The sequence below is a fragment of the Poecilia mexicana genome, unplaced genomic scaffold, assembly GCF_051168715.1.
Source record: "Poecilia mexicana isolate PSO_F unplaced genomic scaffold, ASM5116871v1 scaffold_14, whole genome shotgun sequence".
Lineage (NCBI taxonomy): Eukaryota > Metazoa > Chordata > Actinopteri > Cyprinodontiformes > Poeciliidae > Poecilia > Poecilia mexicana.
The window spans coordinates 15,826,717-15,843,021 of NW_028263383.1; the positions used below are offsets into that span (position 1 = coordinate 15,826,717).

At 41.5% G+C, this 16,305-nt stretch overlaps 1 protein-coding gene across 4 annotated transcripts in view; it reads right to left on the reverse strand.

The window, feature by feature from the left end:
- Positions 1-256: 256 nt before the first annotated feature.
- Positions 257-16,305, reverse strand: part of ncor1 (nuclear receptor corepressor 1) — a 70,454-nt gene continuing 54,405 nt past the window's right edge. The window contains exons 27-45 of one of the 4 annotated variants that reach the window (XM_088012261.1): positions 16,113-16,238; positions 15,386-15,469; positions 15,025-15,275; positions 13,311-13,617; positions 12,490-12,720; positions 12,076-12,276; positions 11,518-11,604; positions 9,391-9,507; positions 9,175-9,310; positions 7,646-8,109; positions 6,496-6,612; positions 6,077-6,210; positions 5,579-5,787; positions 5,338-5,481; positions 4,518-4,663; positions 4,334-4,387; positions 4,037-4,237; positions 2,963-3,133; positions 257-2,619 (exon numbers count right to left, since the gene is read on the reverse strand). In XM_088012261.1, coding sequence (XP_087868387.1) covers positions 2,438-2,619; positions 2,963-3,133; positions 4,037-4,237; positions 4,334-4,387; positions 4,518-4,663; positions 5,338-5,481; positions 5,579-5,787; positions 6,077-6,210; positions 6,496-6,612; positions 7,646-8,109; positions 9,175-9,310; positions 9,391-9,507; positions 11,518-11,604; positions 12,076-12,276; positions 12,490-12,720; positions 13,311-13,617; positions 15,025-15,275; positions 15,386-15,469; positions 16,113-16,238 — 3,362 coding nt within the window. In that variant the 3' untranslated portion in view covers positions 257-2,437. Of the gene's footprint in view, positions 2,620-2,962; positions 3,134-4,036; positions 4,238-4,333; positions 4,388-4,517; positions 4,664-5,337; positions 5,482-5,578; positions 5,788-6,076; positions 6,211-6,495; positions 6,613-7,645; positions 8,110-9,174; positions 9,311-9,390; positions 9,508-11,517; positions 11,665-12,075; positions 12,277-12,489; positions 12,721-13,310; positions 13,618-15,024; positions 15,276-15,385; positions 15,470-16,112; positions 16,239-16,305 lie in introns of all 4 variants that reach the window. The other 3 variants (XM_088012260.1, XM_088012259.1, XM_088012262.1) reach the window with 3 other exon arrangements.

Consider the following 16,305-nt stretch of genomic DNA (forward strand, 5'->3'; position numbering starts at 1 on the left):
AGATTTCTTTTTATAAGAGATATTTGTCTGTTTATCCTATTCTAACAGACTGTCAGACTTATTACATACTATTCATTATATTGCAATTCATGACACTTTTTTTTTATTTAATATTGCAATAACTTGCCAGTAAAGAGCCAAGTGAAAGTTGCAAGTACACCTCAGCAACCAAGCATGACAGTGTGCAGTCAAAAAAAAAAAGAAAAAAGAAAAAAAGAAAAGAAAAAAATGGCACATCTATAAACCTACAAATCTGTCAGTGGTGGAGAACGGATCCACTTTATTCGATTGGTCTGAACTCTTGTAATAGCCTACTAAGAGACATTGTGCGATACAAATATTGCATTTTAACATCATAGGACACATGGGGTTTCAAGTCTCAATTTCCAATAGACAAAAAGAGTCACCACTGTGTATTTGAAAAGAACTGGGAAAAAGAAACCAACCAAAAAAAAAAAACTGAGACGGTCTAATTCATTTTCTTTTTACGGCTTCATGTCGGATTTAAGATTCAAGTTTGTAAACTTTTTTGTTTGTCACCGCGTCTGTAAACACATAACATCCCTAAAAAGCAGGATGGAAAACAAAGGTGAAATGAAAAAATAGTGAGAAACATCAAGTTTCAAGCAACTTGAGCAGAGAGACAGCTAGAATATGGCATTGTTACATAAAGAAAACGTGAACAGAGTTACTGCCGTTTATGACGTCGATGTAATAGGAGTCGTCTCCAGAGCCAACTGTTGACGGACACAATGAAAGCAGATATTAAGTTATCAAGATTCTGAATCACATTGACAGCAAACTCCTAGACATTTAACGGTACCATGCACTTAAAAACAGTAACTGATGCAGGTGTTAACACCAAAAATATATTATGTACCAGCAGTGAGGAAAGAAAGGAAGTTCAAACATCCAGATTTTAATTGAGTGGCGGGGAAAAAGTTAAAGCACATCTTAGTATAGTCCTAGGATGGAGGTTGATTAAGTTACACAGCAGGTAGTACGCTTTCTGTTGTCCGAAGCCACAAAGCAAACAAAAAGTGCAACAATGGTGCAGAGCATTCTTTACGTTTGGTTAGTTTCTGCGTTTCGTGTAATGAGAAGACAAGTTTTACAGAGCTCAGATTGTTGTCAGGACAAGAAACGAGGAAGAAAATAAAAATAATAATAAGAGGGACTGCAGAAACAAGTACAAATGACACCAACATATATCTCTGAGAAAATCGTTTTTAAAGCTGCCTTCTCTCTTAACTCACAAGGCGTGGCAAAATCATCTGTCAGAAAAGAAAGCTGAAAAGAAATCACATTTCATGACTGACATTTTTTTTTGTTTGTTTGTTGTTTTTTCTTCCTTTTGGAGAAGACGTTATTCTGGACAGCTTGGAAAGAGAAACTGCAGGGATGCAACACACTGCGTTGTCAGCTCTACTGAAAGAAAAAGGAAAATTAAAACTCATTGGCTCACTTTCATCATTCAGACAGGGTCCAGGAGTAGTCATAACGATCATCATTTCCAGCAAGCTTATTTCCGACTTTTCACCTTTCGGCTCTGATGCCAGTGATCTCAACTTGTTGTGATGTTTCTCTGTTCCAACTGGGTGAGAAGTTGTCTCTACTGTCTGTTTATTTACGATCCACGCATCAGCTCCACTGTGTGACGAAGACTGACTTCAGATTTCGACGCTTCAGTTTTTTTTTTGTTTTTTTTTGTTTTTGTTGTCCACACCAGTTCAGGCTCTGGTGGTGCTTGGTTGACGGCGGCACAATCTGTGATCCGCAGAAGGGGTCAAGTTTTAACAACAGGTCCGTCTCTCTTAGCAAAGCCATGGTAAAAAAAATAAAATAAAATAAAAAATAAAGTTTCAGGTTGGTGGCATGGAGCGACTGCGTTATTAAAGATTACACCACACCTCTTTCCCAATTAAAGTGGATCAAGTTAAAAGCGACGTTAAAATAAGAAACAAGTTAAGAAAAACACTGCAAAAAGGTTACTCTATTTACAAACACATTTTCTTAAAGACAGGGTGTATCTTTTCAGAATCAGACAAAAAATTCAGAAATAGCTTCTTATGTTTCTTTTTTTCTTTCTTTTATCACGAAGGAACTTCTTCAGATCGACTGGCGCCGTTTGTCGTCCTCCATGTTGGCGTGTACGTCTCCCGACAGGCTCGGTGAGCGCTCCTGGAGCAAATACGGAGTCTTGTTCCGGAGAATCCTGCCTGCTGCTTGCTTCTCCTAGCTGACCGCCAGGGGGCGCCATAGCACCAAAACCAACAACAAAAAATAAAAAAAGAAGAAGAAAAAAAATAATAAAACCATGACACCACCCCATCCGCTCCTCACTCGCAAAAAGAGTGAGGTTAGTTCCGGGAGAGGGGCGTGGGCAGATCCGCCTGAAGCGCAGGCCGTTTCCCTGGTAACCGGGCTGTCGGCGGGTTCAGTCGTCGCTGTCGGACAGGGTCTCGTACTGCTCCGACAGCAGAGACTGCCACACTCGCTGCTGCCCCCTGGCTGGGGGCGGCTGCTGCTGCTGCTGCTGGCTCTGTATGGAGGCTGAGGCCATGGACGTGGGCGGTGTGCTCATCAGGGTCAGAGGGTTGTAAGGAAACTGCATGGGACCTTAAATAAGGGAGAAGAAGAATGAGACAAACTGGTCTAAATGCCCCCTGTGCACTTCATCCGAAGCACCGAATTCGGCTCTTATTTAGGGAATCTGCAGGTCTTAGTGAATGACTTCCCTAAATTTTTAGCAAGACTAAAAACTCCTGGATGAAAATTGGAACATCGTCGTCCATGGAGTGTGGCTTTAGCTCCGTGGCCACTTCGTAAAAGCAAAACAGATGCAGGGAGGGAGGAGGAAAGGCTGTATGGAAGGTGAGGGTGAATACGAACGGTCCAGAGCCACGTGACTTCAGGTTTCATTTTACCAGTAATCATGTTTTCAGACAAACGAGCAGCTCACCTGTGGACGGAGGTGGCTCCTCCCAGGTCCACTGTGCTTGGGTTTGTCTGTGGTACTCCCCGTCAGAGTGGACGGAGGACACGGACGACGGACGCTCCCCTACCGGGTAGGCCTGACCCAGGTTGGGCGACTTGGACTTCCGGCTGTTTGCTTTGCCCTGCTTCTGTTTCCCTGCGGATTCAAACGGGCGGCCATTTATAAATCAGCTGCATGTTTGTAGCACAGATGGAGACGCAGAAATCCTTAAATCAAATTCTTCTATTATAGCAAGAGTATATCAAATCTTTAGAAACCTAGAACTTTAATGAACACAAAAGTGTCAAGTTTGCTTTTCAATGTGTTGATTTTCACACAAAGTCAAGTTTGTTTGCGTACAAGTCTGTCACAATAAACAGTTAATTAAAATGAGCTTGACCATTTCTATTCTGAGGATTGATATATTTTAAAGGAAATTTTGTTTACAGAGACTTCATAATCATAATTCATAACTTTATGGTTTTGGTTCTGTGTGGTTTTTATGTATTGTTTTAATTTTGTTTTATTTTGGATATTTAAAACATCTTTCGGTGTTAAATGTTCTTTACAAAATGTAAATTTTGTGGCAAACTTGCATTATTATTCGCTATTGTCTATGTAATACTGTCCTACTGGCCTATTTGTTTGGCACATTGTGGTAACAAGACAGTTCAAAGTGCTTTACATCATAAAAACACACAGGCACCAATTATGAAACAAGCCAGAGACTTTGCATTTTGTCAAATCAAAATCATCAGGTGAATATACATCAAATATATTGATCAATGTTTCAATTACTGTGAGTCAAAGGCAACTATGAGAGGTGGATTTTTAGCCTTGATTTAAAGGAAGTCAGTGTTTCAGCAGGTTTGCAGTTTTCTTGTAGTTTATCCCAGGTTAGCGGAACATAAAAACGGAATGCCGTTTGTCCAAAAAGCAACAAATCACAACTCTGGAGCCTGCTTGTATTTTAAGATTTTCCACACGTCTTTACCTGGGTTACTAATAAATACCACCATGTCTCAGATGGTGGAGTTGGTCTTCCTGTTTTTGACCTACCCATGCTGGGAGACGGGCTGGCCTCCTGTCGGGTGTCGCCGCCCGTGCCGGGTGCGTTGTTCATGACAACAGCTCCTCCTCCTCCCTGGTGCTCCTCCTGCCTCTCCTCCAAGTTGCCCATTAAAGCCTTGCGGATGATGTCCTCCAGGCCCGAGTTACTGGCCGGGTCGTTGAACGACTGATTCCTCAGGTTGATGCTGCCTGCGGTTTACAACACAACAAAACTGCAGTGAGACAGGAAATGGAAACTAGAACGAAGGCATTTGATCTTCTGGATTTTTTTTATTTTTGGCTTACTGGAGCTGGTAACAGCAGGCAGGTTAAAAATCTCTGTCCCAGGCTGAGCATTTCCTGCAATATGATGGAAAAATGTTGAAAACAGAAGCAAGTAGGAAAAAAGAATATGACATGAACAATGAGAGAGAAGAACTAGAGGGAATTATTTAGTTTAAACACAAAAGATAAGAGAAGACCCACTTACCAACGTCAGAATCCCCAACACCAGAGGTGGAGTTCAACTTACGGAAGATTTCCTGCTTCTTGGATTTAACCATGGGCGAAGTGCTCTCCAGTTTGGTGAAGAAAGCAGGCAGGTAGCTGACACTTCCTGGGGACCGTGAGTCACTCCTAGAAGAGCAGAGAGCAGAAAGAGAGCAGCTGAGGCAAACACCACTGCAAAAATACTAAATCTCACCAAGTATTTTTGTCTAGTTTCTAGTGCGAATATCTTAATAGACTTCAAAAAGACTAGAATAACTTACACGTATACTTTCAATAATTCCTTAAAATTGGTGAAAACGTGCTTGTTTTACTAGCAGGGTATTTCTGCTAGTAAAACAAGCAGAACGTGGGGAAAATGTCTTGTTATACGTTATGTTAAACGAGCTCCTACATCATGCTGAAAAATAACTTTTAAGCTAGTTTTTCTTATTTCAAAGGCACTAACACATTTGGGAAACAAACTAGACCAAAAATACGTGGTGAGATGTGTTTTTCCAGTGGAGTCTACAAAGTTTCAGCTCCGTGGGGAGAACAACTACAGACACAGGAAACAGTTCATCTGGGAGAATTCAAACAAGAAACTAGAAATAACTCCAAGCTGCATGTCATGCAAGTACCATCAAATGTTCCTTCTGAAGCAAAACTAAAGGATATTTTTTTCATTTGTCTATGTGTTTTTCCCCCCACTCATTTCTCTAGAAGAAGTCGTGATCTATTCCGACAGTTTTACCCTTTGTATGAAGCCTGTAATTGTTAGAGCGAGTTAAAAATATCTCACATAAAAGCTGCTAGTTGCATACCTGATCTCAGAGTTGTCAGTGTCCCGCCTTTGGGACGGAGGCCCGCCCGCCTCCTGCTTGTCCATGCCTTGGTACCCCTGTGGAGGAGAGATGGGTTCGTAGTTCTCCATCTGCCTGCTTCCTCGGTCCGGAGACTTGCCAGGTCTGAATGCAGAATGCAAAAAAAAAAAAGGAAAAAACAACCATATCTTAGACGTACTGTTTGAGTAGAAATACCATCCTGCGTTTTTACTCTGCATACCTGGCCCTGGATTTGTCAGGGGCGTTCTCTGGAGAAACCTGACTCGAGGGTCTCTGGTGGTGCGGAGGCTGGTTCTCAGGACTGTAGCGGCTCGGGGCTTTGACCCGACCCGAAGAGGACACCAGTGGCATGGAGCTCTGGAATATGGTGGGCGCTGACGAAGAGACTGGGGGGTCTTGATTCCTGGAAAAGTCTTGGGTAATTATATGCTGGGAAAGACACACAAACAAAACAGGTTGGAATTATGAAATAATATCCAGATTTTTTCAGGTAAACTAAGTGCGAGCTGGCAACATCAGACCAGGAAATAAATGTGCGTATTTTAAATTGTCACAATAAATCATAAACAGTGCAACAAATGCCCAGCCCCACCCAAAAATACAACTAAAATCTTGTCCACTAGATGGCACACATTCTCATTTTTGTAGTTTTGAATTGAATATCTAGATTATATTTTCGTTTGCAAAAAAAAAAAAAAAACTGTAGCGGATCCCTTACCGAAATATGGTCTGCCAATGTCATGACTCTGTGGGTTTTGGGGACCTGTGAGTAGCTGTCTGCCTGGGAGGAGGGGGGTTGCGGCGGCTCTGCAGACGACCGGTACCGGCCCATGTCGTAGGTCCGCATGGCAACTGCAAGAGTGACCAGAAACAGGGAACGTCTAATTAATTAAAATAGATGAAATGATGAAACAGAAAAGAGCCGACAAGATCCAGGAAATGAGTAACTGATCACGTCTGCAGGGAGGCGACTAAAATAACTTGTTTTGGACTGGTGACCAGGATGGTGAAATAACAGGACGCCAACTCATCCACATAAAGGTTTGCTCCACAAAGCCCTCGCTACCGAATCTCCCATAAAATATTCAGATTATCTTTGCCAAAGGTGAGACATTCTCGGACTTATAGCCTTCACACCTGCTGCTTGTTGTTGTCCGTCTTCTGCTTTGTCCTGCTGGGGCTGGACTGGGGAACTAGCAGGACTTATAACCTCAATGGCTCCTCCAGCAGTGTTATCATACCGACTGGATGACACTGAAATTTAAACATGGGAAAAAAAAAAAAGAGTCAAGTTTCATACAAGAACATAAAAGGGAGGGGAAGATTGGATTCTAAAGGAGACGATGTTTGTGGAATACGTTTGAATTTAAAGTCATCTCAATTAACAGAGTTTATTCAAGTTTCATTCACTCGAGGACTTTTAAAGACCATCATGAGTGGAATATAAGAAATGTACAAACTTCGCCCATTTAACTGCCGATAAATTTTAATTAACCCTCGATAGAACCAAAAAAAGGTCATCTAGACATCCTAATGTGACTCAAACTTTTGCTTAACAGAAAAGTCCCGAGAGAGAGGAAAGAAAAATAGAATGTATGGGATGATTTAATCGTTCTGTCGCAACACAATTTGAAACCTGTGATTAATGTATTTAAGGCCAACCTACTTTTTAATGAATTTAAGACATTTTAAAGGTGCAGATGTAACTTTCATGAAGATATATATTTTTTTACATATTTGTTGAAACTGTCACTCTGGTGTCACAGTTTGGTTTGAGACATATAATCTGTGAAAAAAAACAAACTCCTCTGCCTTCTCCCAGTGCTATCTAAAAACAACCAATCAGAGTTGGAGGAGGAGGGTGTTAGCGCTGTCGATCACATCTCTACTACGCTGCTGCTATTATAGCCTGTTGTGAATGCTCAGCTAGTTAGCATGGCCACCAATGACAGAGGATAGATGGTTTTCCGGTAACGGTAAGTTGTTTTTCTGTCATGAAGACATACATTGAGCAGGATTAGGTTGAATGACAGCGCTAAGACCCTCCTCCTGGTTCTGATTGGTTGTTTCTGATCAGGTGCATTTCTTCAGATGGCAATGATGGCTCAAGTAGGAGGTTGACGAGATCGATCTTTTCACAGATTATCCGTCTCATAACAAACCATCATGACATGGAGACAGTTTTATTAAATATTTAAAAACATTTTTTATAAAAATTACATACTGCAGCTATAAAGCTTTAACATTAGGTACATGATTTTTGACCGTCCTCATTAAAGGCACTCACAGCTGCTTGAAGAGTCGGAGCTCTGAGAGCCTCGCTCCCGCGACTCTTTGTCTGAAGCTATCTGCCGCGTGATGATGACGTCGATAAAGTTGGCGGCGGTGATAGTCGTCTTCCCGTGAGTCCGAAGCTCCTCTTCGATGCGGGACTTTGTCTGAGGACCCTTCTCCTTCCCCCCAGCGACCCCGGGCCCCTCAGCGTAAGCTGGATGCGGCTTTCCGCCCGGCAGAGACATGGCGTTGTACGGCGAGTGGAGCGACCGCCTGTCTGCTTCCTGCTGCTGATCCGAGAGGATCGACCCCCGCCGCGACATTTCATCGTCCCGCTCATGTTTGCTCTCCTTGACCTTGGTGACGTCCATCTGCGGAGCGAGGGCCGCGGCGTCCACCAGCGCAGCCAGGGCGTCGGCCGCCGTGCTGTAGCGTGAGCTGCTCTGGGACGCCGATGTAGCCACAGGCGGGTGGGGTCTAAGAGGAAATAACATAACATAAGAGGGGTTTTTTTTTGTTTTGTTTTTTTTTTTCCCCCAAGTAATTTGCAAAGCATGCTGGGAGTACAGCTTGACTGGCATAACGGAAACTTGACCACTTCTCACGGTATTTTACATCGTTGCAGATAAAAAGATAATAGAAAACGTGCAGCTTTAAATTAATGGTATGTTTGAAGTTTTATTTTTACAATATTACAACAAAACTATTGATGATTTAATACCTTTAATGTGTGTTAATGTTTGGAGTTGGTAAGTTCTTTCAGAAGGATTTAAACTAAAGTAAAAGTCAAGTATTTTAGGTATATTTAATGCAAATTTATGGTAAAATTTTCAAACTTTTCCAGCACAGCACTTTGGAGAAACCTTCACCTCATTATTATCACATCATTAATATCATTTATTACTGTTAACAATAATGTCTTGTGATAATTTTCTACATTCTCGGTCAACTAAAATAAAATTAAACTTAATGTTTTGAAAAGTCTCCCTCATAGACCGAATTCACCTGTCCGGTTTGAGAACTAATTTAACTAAAAAAATCCCCCAATTTCAGTAAAATTACTTAACATATAGAAAAATAAGTCAACCTTTATTTTAACTACAAGGATCAATAAATCATTGAGCCAATAGGGAGTAATAGATATTCATTACACTGAAACAATCCAAATAAATCTCAAGATAAATCATAACCCTTCTCAAATTAAATGGTTAAAGAAAATGTCTTAAAAAAAAAAAGCTCTCAATAAGTTTTCTGGCATTTAGAAAATAGAAATCATTTTGGAATATCCAACTAACCTAAAACAAGAGAAGTTTAGTCTGATTTTACTTCAGGCAGCGACTCTGAAAAAAACATCTGGTTTTAGCTGTAAAGAAGATTTTCCAAATTTAGGCTTTTAATGAAACGTTGGACTTTCAAGGACTTCATACAGAAACCAAACACTTTCCAAAACCTTTCAAAACACCTGACTGAAATCTAAGCATTTTTTAAGGATTTCAAGGAAGCACCCATTCAAACCCTGTCTTACGAATTTTATGAGCTTACATTAGTGAGGTGATGACACTTTTTCCCTGGAAGATGCTCGGCCGCTGCTGAACGACCACATCCTGGGTCCGGAGCGACGGAGAAGGGGAATGCAGATAACCTCGGCTCCCTGGCCGGCCCGGCTGCTCCGGGGCGCCTGAACGATGCAGAAGGGGCAAACGTTGCAGCGTTGCTTCTGAAACTACTCACTGAGCCGACACTTGCTAAGTAACTCACCTCCACGCATGTACTCATTAGTGCGCTCCCGCTCTCTGATCTCCCTTTCCTTTTGTTCCCGTTCCTTCTCCTGCTCCCGCTCCCTCTCTGCACTAGCAGCAAGGTGGACTGGATGGCCTGAGTAGAACAGGGACAACAACATGCACGCAAAACGTTAAACTTCATACCTGCATGACATCATCACACCCCTGGCATCTGATGCATCATTGTTATATGATGCATCAGATTGAAGTCATGGTTTAAATACTGGTCCACTGCACTGGGGGACGGGATGAACAATTACCTCCTAATACACTAGAAGTGGTCGAATCTGCAGCCTTACGAGCTGAATTAGAAAGGTTAAATATTATTATGTCGAGAAAAGGATGAAAAAAAATTAAAACTAAAAACCAGGTCTGCCTTATTGTCAGCTATTATTAAAAATGCCCAGTTTTATTTGATTGTTTTTCCATTTTTCAGCTATGACCACAAAATGTTGGGAATTTCTGTGACTTATTAACACTGCCATCTGAAAGGAAAATAATTAGAAAAAGGTGTAGCGTTTGTGTATATAATCATTTTTGATTTATTCTAATATCCCTAAAAAATGGAGACACCTAATCAATAAACAAAGCCCACCAGAGAGTAATTTTATCAAATCCTAAATGCAGCTGTTCTGTGCAGACCTCTATAGGCAGCATCATGCTGTGTGGTGCTTTGTTTTTCTTCAGTAGTAACAGGAAGGCTCGTCACAGCTGATAGGAAGATGGAATGGAGCTAAGAGCAGAGCCACCCTGGAAGAAAACCCGCTGGAGGCTGCAGAAGACGTGAGACTGAGGTGGAGAACGACCCTAAACACACAGCAACGATTCAGACCAAAGATTGGTCTTGTGCTAGAATGGTCCAGTCAAAGTTCAGACCTAGATTGTGACACAAAACACTTGCCGCTTTCAATGCGGTAAAAGGTTGGTCTACAATGTGAATAGAAATGACATTTTAGATGCAATTTGCACAAAGAAACATGCATCACTTTCCTTCCAGATCACAGTTAGACACTTTGTGCTGGTCCAAGACATAAACTACCAATAACAAACATGAGGTTTGTGGTTGTGACATAACTGAATGTGGAACATTTCCCCAGGTATGAATACTTTTGCAAGTCACAGCACACAGACAAACACACAAGCACCTTTGGTGATACGGCTCAGTAAAACAGACCGTGCACATGGGGATGCGGCTGGTATGTAGCTGGTGTTAGAAAGCTCAGGTAGTTTAAATTTTGTCACAAGAAGATTATGACTGTTTTGTTTTTCTGTAAACAGAAGCAAGTTAAACAAGCTAGTAATCATAAACTGAAGAAACTTGAAATCTAAAATGCAGCTGTGAAGTCAGATCATCTTGGTGCTTTACACTGAATCTACACATTTGGGAGAAAGCAGGATTTGGACAGAAATAATTCAGAAACATGAGGAGTTAGAGCGGAAACTATCGATTATTTTAGTAATTGATTAATGTATCGATTATTCTGACGATTGATTAATTTAATTTAAAAAGGCACACTCTACAGATGTTTTATTTAGCCACATAAACATTTTTATACAGTTTTAGAAATATATCAACTGATACAAATAAAAGTAAAAAAATCCAGTGTCTTTTTTAAAATAAGAAAATAAACATTTTGTTGCCTAAAATCTAACACCATTGTATTCCTTTAGTAAATCAGAATGACATTTTCAGACAAAGGTGTTTTTATCTTAAATGCAAAAATTTATATATTTTTCTTGCCTTAATTACTGCACTGAATATGCTAATTTTTATCAAATTGCTTTCTTTTCAGTCTGTATACTCCAGTTAATAATTAATCGATTACTAAATTAGTTGACAATTATTTCCATAATCGATTAATCGTGATTAATTATTTCAGCCACATGGAAAATATTGAATTCCTCCAGAACTTCCAATCAAAACCTAAACATTCAATCAGAACACCTTGACAGTTTCGTATCAGACCGATCCCAGCGGTTCCTGCGGTAATCCTAAACCTCTCTGGGCGGCCGAGACTCGCCGCAAGAGTGTGAGGGGGGACACAGAGCTGGTGGCAGCAGAGATAAGGGAAAAACAGGGTGTAGGATTGGGAGGGGTCCTCACCTGGCGATATGGAGGCTGGGTTGAAATGCCTAGGAGGGAAAGGGGGCTGAGCTCCAGAGAGGTAGGCGCGTTCCAAAGTGGGAGTACCTGTTCCCCCAGGGTGAGGCAACAGGATAGTTGGAGGCATCTGGGTTAGATCAATAATCCCTTTTACAGACAGAAGCAAAGGGCCAGTGGTGAACAACAAGAATCGATCCATCAGTTTCTGAATGTATGTAGACACTTAGCTGTAACCCATCACCTTCATCCCAAATCCCGCTTGATCAGAGAGCGACAGGGCTGCGCGGAGTGGAATAGTGGTCAACTTGTAAGAGGCAACCACTCAGCAAATGTGAGATTTCGATGACCACACCCGATAAATAAATTGAGTTAACAGCCAAATGAGTCGCAGCCCCAATTTAAGAGAGAGCAAATCGTCTGAATTTGTCAATTTGTATTAAAAAAGAAAGAAAAAGGTCATTTGCTTCTGGGCGTCTGCAAAAGGTAGCCACTACTTCACAAGCACACAGTCTGCATACTACAGCCTCCCCTGCCTGCTGCGGCAGATGAGAGACTTACCTCGAGGAGGCGGCGGGTACGGGATGGCGACGGGTTGTTCCCGCGGCGACAGCCCTCTGGCCATGTCGGGCCGAGGGATGCCATGCATCTGCTGCGACGTGATGTAATCGTTGAGGATGGTCTGCCGAGTGTTCTCCATGGTGTACAGCTGGTAGGTGTTGTGGTAGCCGGTTGGTGAGGGTTGCCGGGGAAACATGAACGCTATAGGACACAAAGAACAAAAAAAAAAAAAAAAACAGATGAATGAATATGAACAGACGGCTCACTGAGACTCATCGCTGTTGCTGACGTCAATCACTGAAAGAGATCCTGTCGACCGGATGCCTAGGAATTAGGCAACCTGATCTGCTTTCGTCACCTATTTATAGCTGAAGTAGAAAAAAAAAAAGTGAGAACATTTTAAAAACACCGTACCAGGATCGAGGCCTCTGTGGCGGAAGGCCAGGGTGGGGTCCAGGTGTGGGGGCAGGTGGGTCTGATACACCTCTCCGGGAACCAAAGGCCGGTGGTGGGGGTCGAACGGGCTGTGGGAGGCCACAGGGTCGCCCACCGACACAGGCGACTTGGATGGGATGCTGTCCCTCTGTGTCGGGGTCATGGCACTCTTCCTGTCATGTGCGGCGGATTTGGCAGAACTCATGCCCCCTTAAAGACAAACAAATGACCCAGAATGAGCCGATTTCATCATGTCAGAGAAAACATTAAATCAAAATTTAAAAGAGCATCAAATATCCGCAGCAGATGAACACGGAACGTTAATCCGACACGTTTATCCAACGTGGTGAGGGATTATGTCCATTTTTCAGGATTCCTCACTAAATAACTACAGGCTGTCAAATGGCTAAAACTCTCAGGATGGAAATTGTAACATTGTTTTCCATGTAAAAGACCGTCTATATATAAAGGCCTGGCGCTCTCTCTGTGACGCTTCGCAAAAGCAAAACAGAGGATGCAGGGAGGGAGTAATTCCATCTAAACTTGGATTGATATTTAATAAATGTGACACTTTAATGTCTCCACTCGTTATCCTACCTACTCAGACTGGAGCACAATACGAGGATCCCTCACATACCGACTGATTAAAGCAGAAATCATTACTTTTTGACTTGAAAATCGATTTTGAATCGAATCGTGGCTCCAAAACTTGTGAAACAGTAAACGATTCCCACCCCTAGTAAATCCCCAAAGCATGAGCCAGCAAAATCCTTTGCCCCTAAAGCGCTTATGGGACGTACCCTCTGAGCCCCGTCCCAGCATGGGGGATCCTCTGGAGACGGGATTGGTGCTGTAGTTGACGGGCGTCCTGCGAGCGCTGGCGTCTTCGTACATGCTGGGGCTGTGCTGGGACTTCCCGGCCTCCTGGTGCGTGGAGCGCAGGACGGAGGCCGTGCTGTTGACCACAGAGTGCCGCACCGCCTTGCCCTCCTCGTACTTGGGTCGCTCCATGGCCTCCAGCTGCGGCATGCTGTGGGGAAGCTTGCTGGGGCTGGTGATGAGGGACTTGACGTTGTGTTTGATGGTCGGCTGGCCCAGGGAGTAACTCTGTTGCAGAGAGGAGAAAGTATCTCTATTTGTATGAAGCGATGAATAGTTCAGTAGTTTAATTCAATTCAGGGCTGGGACTAATGATTATTTTAGTAATCAATTAAATGGATAAAAAGAAAATGGCACATTCTACAGAGATTTCATTTAATCACTACAAGCTTTTTTATGCAATATTAGAAATACATTAAACGATGCAAATAAACAAATAATTCAACTCCCTTTTTAAACAGGAAAATAAACATTTTATTGCCTGACATGCAATGACGGAGGACTCCTTCAGCAAATTTGAACCAGGTGAAGCTAAAATTAGGCCAATGAGGAGTTTTGGCTAAAACATATTTACAGATAAAATTGTTTTTCTCTTAAATGCCAAATGCATTTTGTACAGTTTTGGGTAATTGATACTCTGAATATGTTGTTCTTGGTCTGCAATGGATGTTTTTTGAATCTATACACTATAGTTAACAATTAACCAATTACTAAACTATCTAATCAATTGATTGTTGAAATATCAACAATCAATTGTTGATTGTTGATTTTTATAGCTAAAATAGTTGTTTAATTCAGCTATTAAACAGTTAATAGCTGAATTGTTTCAGCTATTAATATTAATCAGATTAACAATTAATCTGATTAATTGTTTCAGCTATAACTCAAACAGTTTTTCTTAAACAGGGGTGTCCAAACTTTTGGGTCAAAATTGCCAAGTTAAAAAGACTTGCGGGGCAAAAAAATAGTTTTTTCTTCTCAACAATACGTTAAGCTGCAGAACCTTGATTTAATAAAAATAAATTGATTTTTTGTTGAAAAGGGAAATGTGTAAATTATTGTAATTCCAAAAGTGAAAGAAGGTTTTTCAGGCTTGCCTCACCATAAAGAAAGTCATCCAGTTTTCCAAATTTTTAATGTCTTGACTGGACAAAATAAAAGATTTGGTCAATTCTGAGCTCCAAAAATAGCATTTAGGTCAGTATTTCTTTGAAAATGCTTCCAGCATTCAGACAATTTTAGCAAATGAATGAGATGCAGATTTGGCTGCAGCAGCGTTTACTTTTGAGTAAAAGTAAGAAAGCAATACTCCTGGTTATGCAGAGATATATAAAGATATAAACTATGGAGTCTTGAAGTGTTAAAGTTACAGAATAAATACAAAAATCTCCACAAAAGGAGCATAAAAATCCTACAGAATGAGCCTAAAATGTAGATATAAATATAATACTTTGTGTCGTAGCCAATATTTTCTATTGTAAGATTTTAATTTGTGATAATTTTGCCTTAATTAAAAATAAAAAGTCTTGTATTATTCTTGAATTGCAGTCAGGGGCTAAAAACAATCTGTCTTAGGGCTGCAAATGGCCCCTCTGGAGACAACTGATCAATAAAGGGTTATTGTTGTGCCCAAACCTGAGACATGGAGCCCTCTATCACCCTCCTGTCAGGCAGGTCAGGAGTCTTGCACATGTCCTGTCCAGGTTGGTCCTGTCTGGGGATTTCGTGAATGGAGCGCCCCCTCTCTTTGATGGTGTTCACTCCTTCGTAGGGCTTGCCTTTGACGATGGCCTCTTCGAATGTTCGGATAGGCGGGCTTTCTGTTTTTATCAGCTTCCCATATTTCACCGTGTCCTCATACGTGTCAGCGGTAGTTCTCGGTGTCCCTAATAAAAAAATAATAATAAAAAATAGATAAATAAATAAAAATTACTCCAGCCTTGCTGTGTTTTTGACACAGCAAACTACAAGTGTGGAAAGCTTCCCAGGCATCCACCTTGCATAATGGACCCAGGGATCAGCGCTCTTTCCTTGGAGTCGCCATGATGCCCTTCTCTAGGTAAAGCCCGGCTGATCAGACCTGGAATGAAAGAAAATATCACTCATGAAACAGAAAATACAAACTACGCACTATTAATGCTCCTTACACTTTCTTACATTACGTTACATTCAGCCATGAGACTCAGTTTATTTTACTGGGATTTTACTTCCTGTACTAGCACAACGTAATGTATCACACAAGTGGAAGCTTTCCTGTCCAGCATTTGGTCCAGTTTGATTTGACATCGTTTCTTTTCTATTTTATGAGAACTAAAATATCTGTTTTATGTGACCACTTTTGCCTTTATTTGTCTTATTTTTGTGCAGCACTTTGGGCAAGCTTACTCTCTTACTCTTACTCACTTTGTTTTGTTTGTTTTCTTTACAAATTGCTTTATACATAATCTGGATTTGGGAAAGGTCTGCCCTGGAGAGATTTCGGACATGTTTCCCCTGAGCGGTGGATCTGTGCAGATCATTGGGTGACAGATTAAAGGGGTCTGAAAGCCACAATTTATAGAATTTCATTTGCAATAAAAAAAAAAAAAGACATTCATAATTTTTCTTTCAAGTTGCCGTTATGTGCTACCTTGTGTTTGTCTGTCACATAAAATCCCAATAAAATACGACAAACTGTGTTTTTCCAAAGTGCAGTGGTAAAGCCGGTGACACACGAAGAGTACCCTCGAATGGAGCGCCCTCCCTGCCATGGTGCGCTCTTCCCATGGGACCCTCCATCATGTCGTGGGTGCGTTTCAGGTCATGACCTGTTCTGGGGCTTCTGGTGTTTTCCCTGGGATTCTTTATACCTAATGGAAACAAAGAAATCCAGCTTTAAAGAATGGCAAAAAAAAACACCTATTAGGCACTTCAACA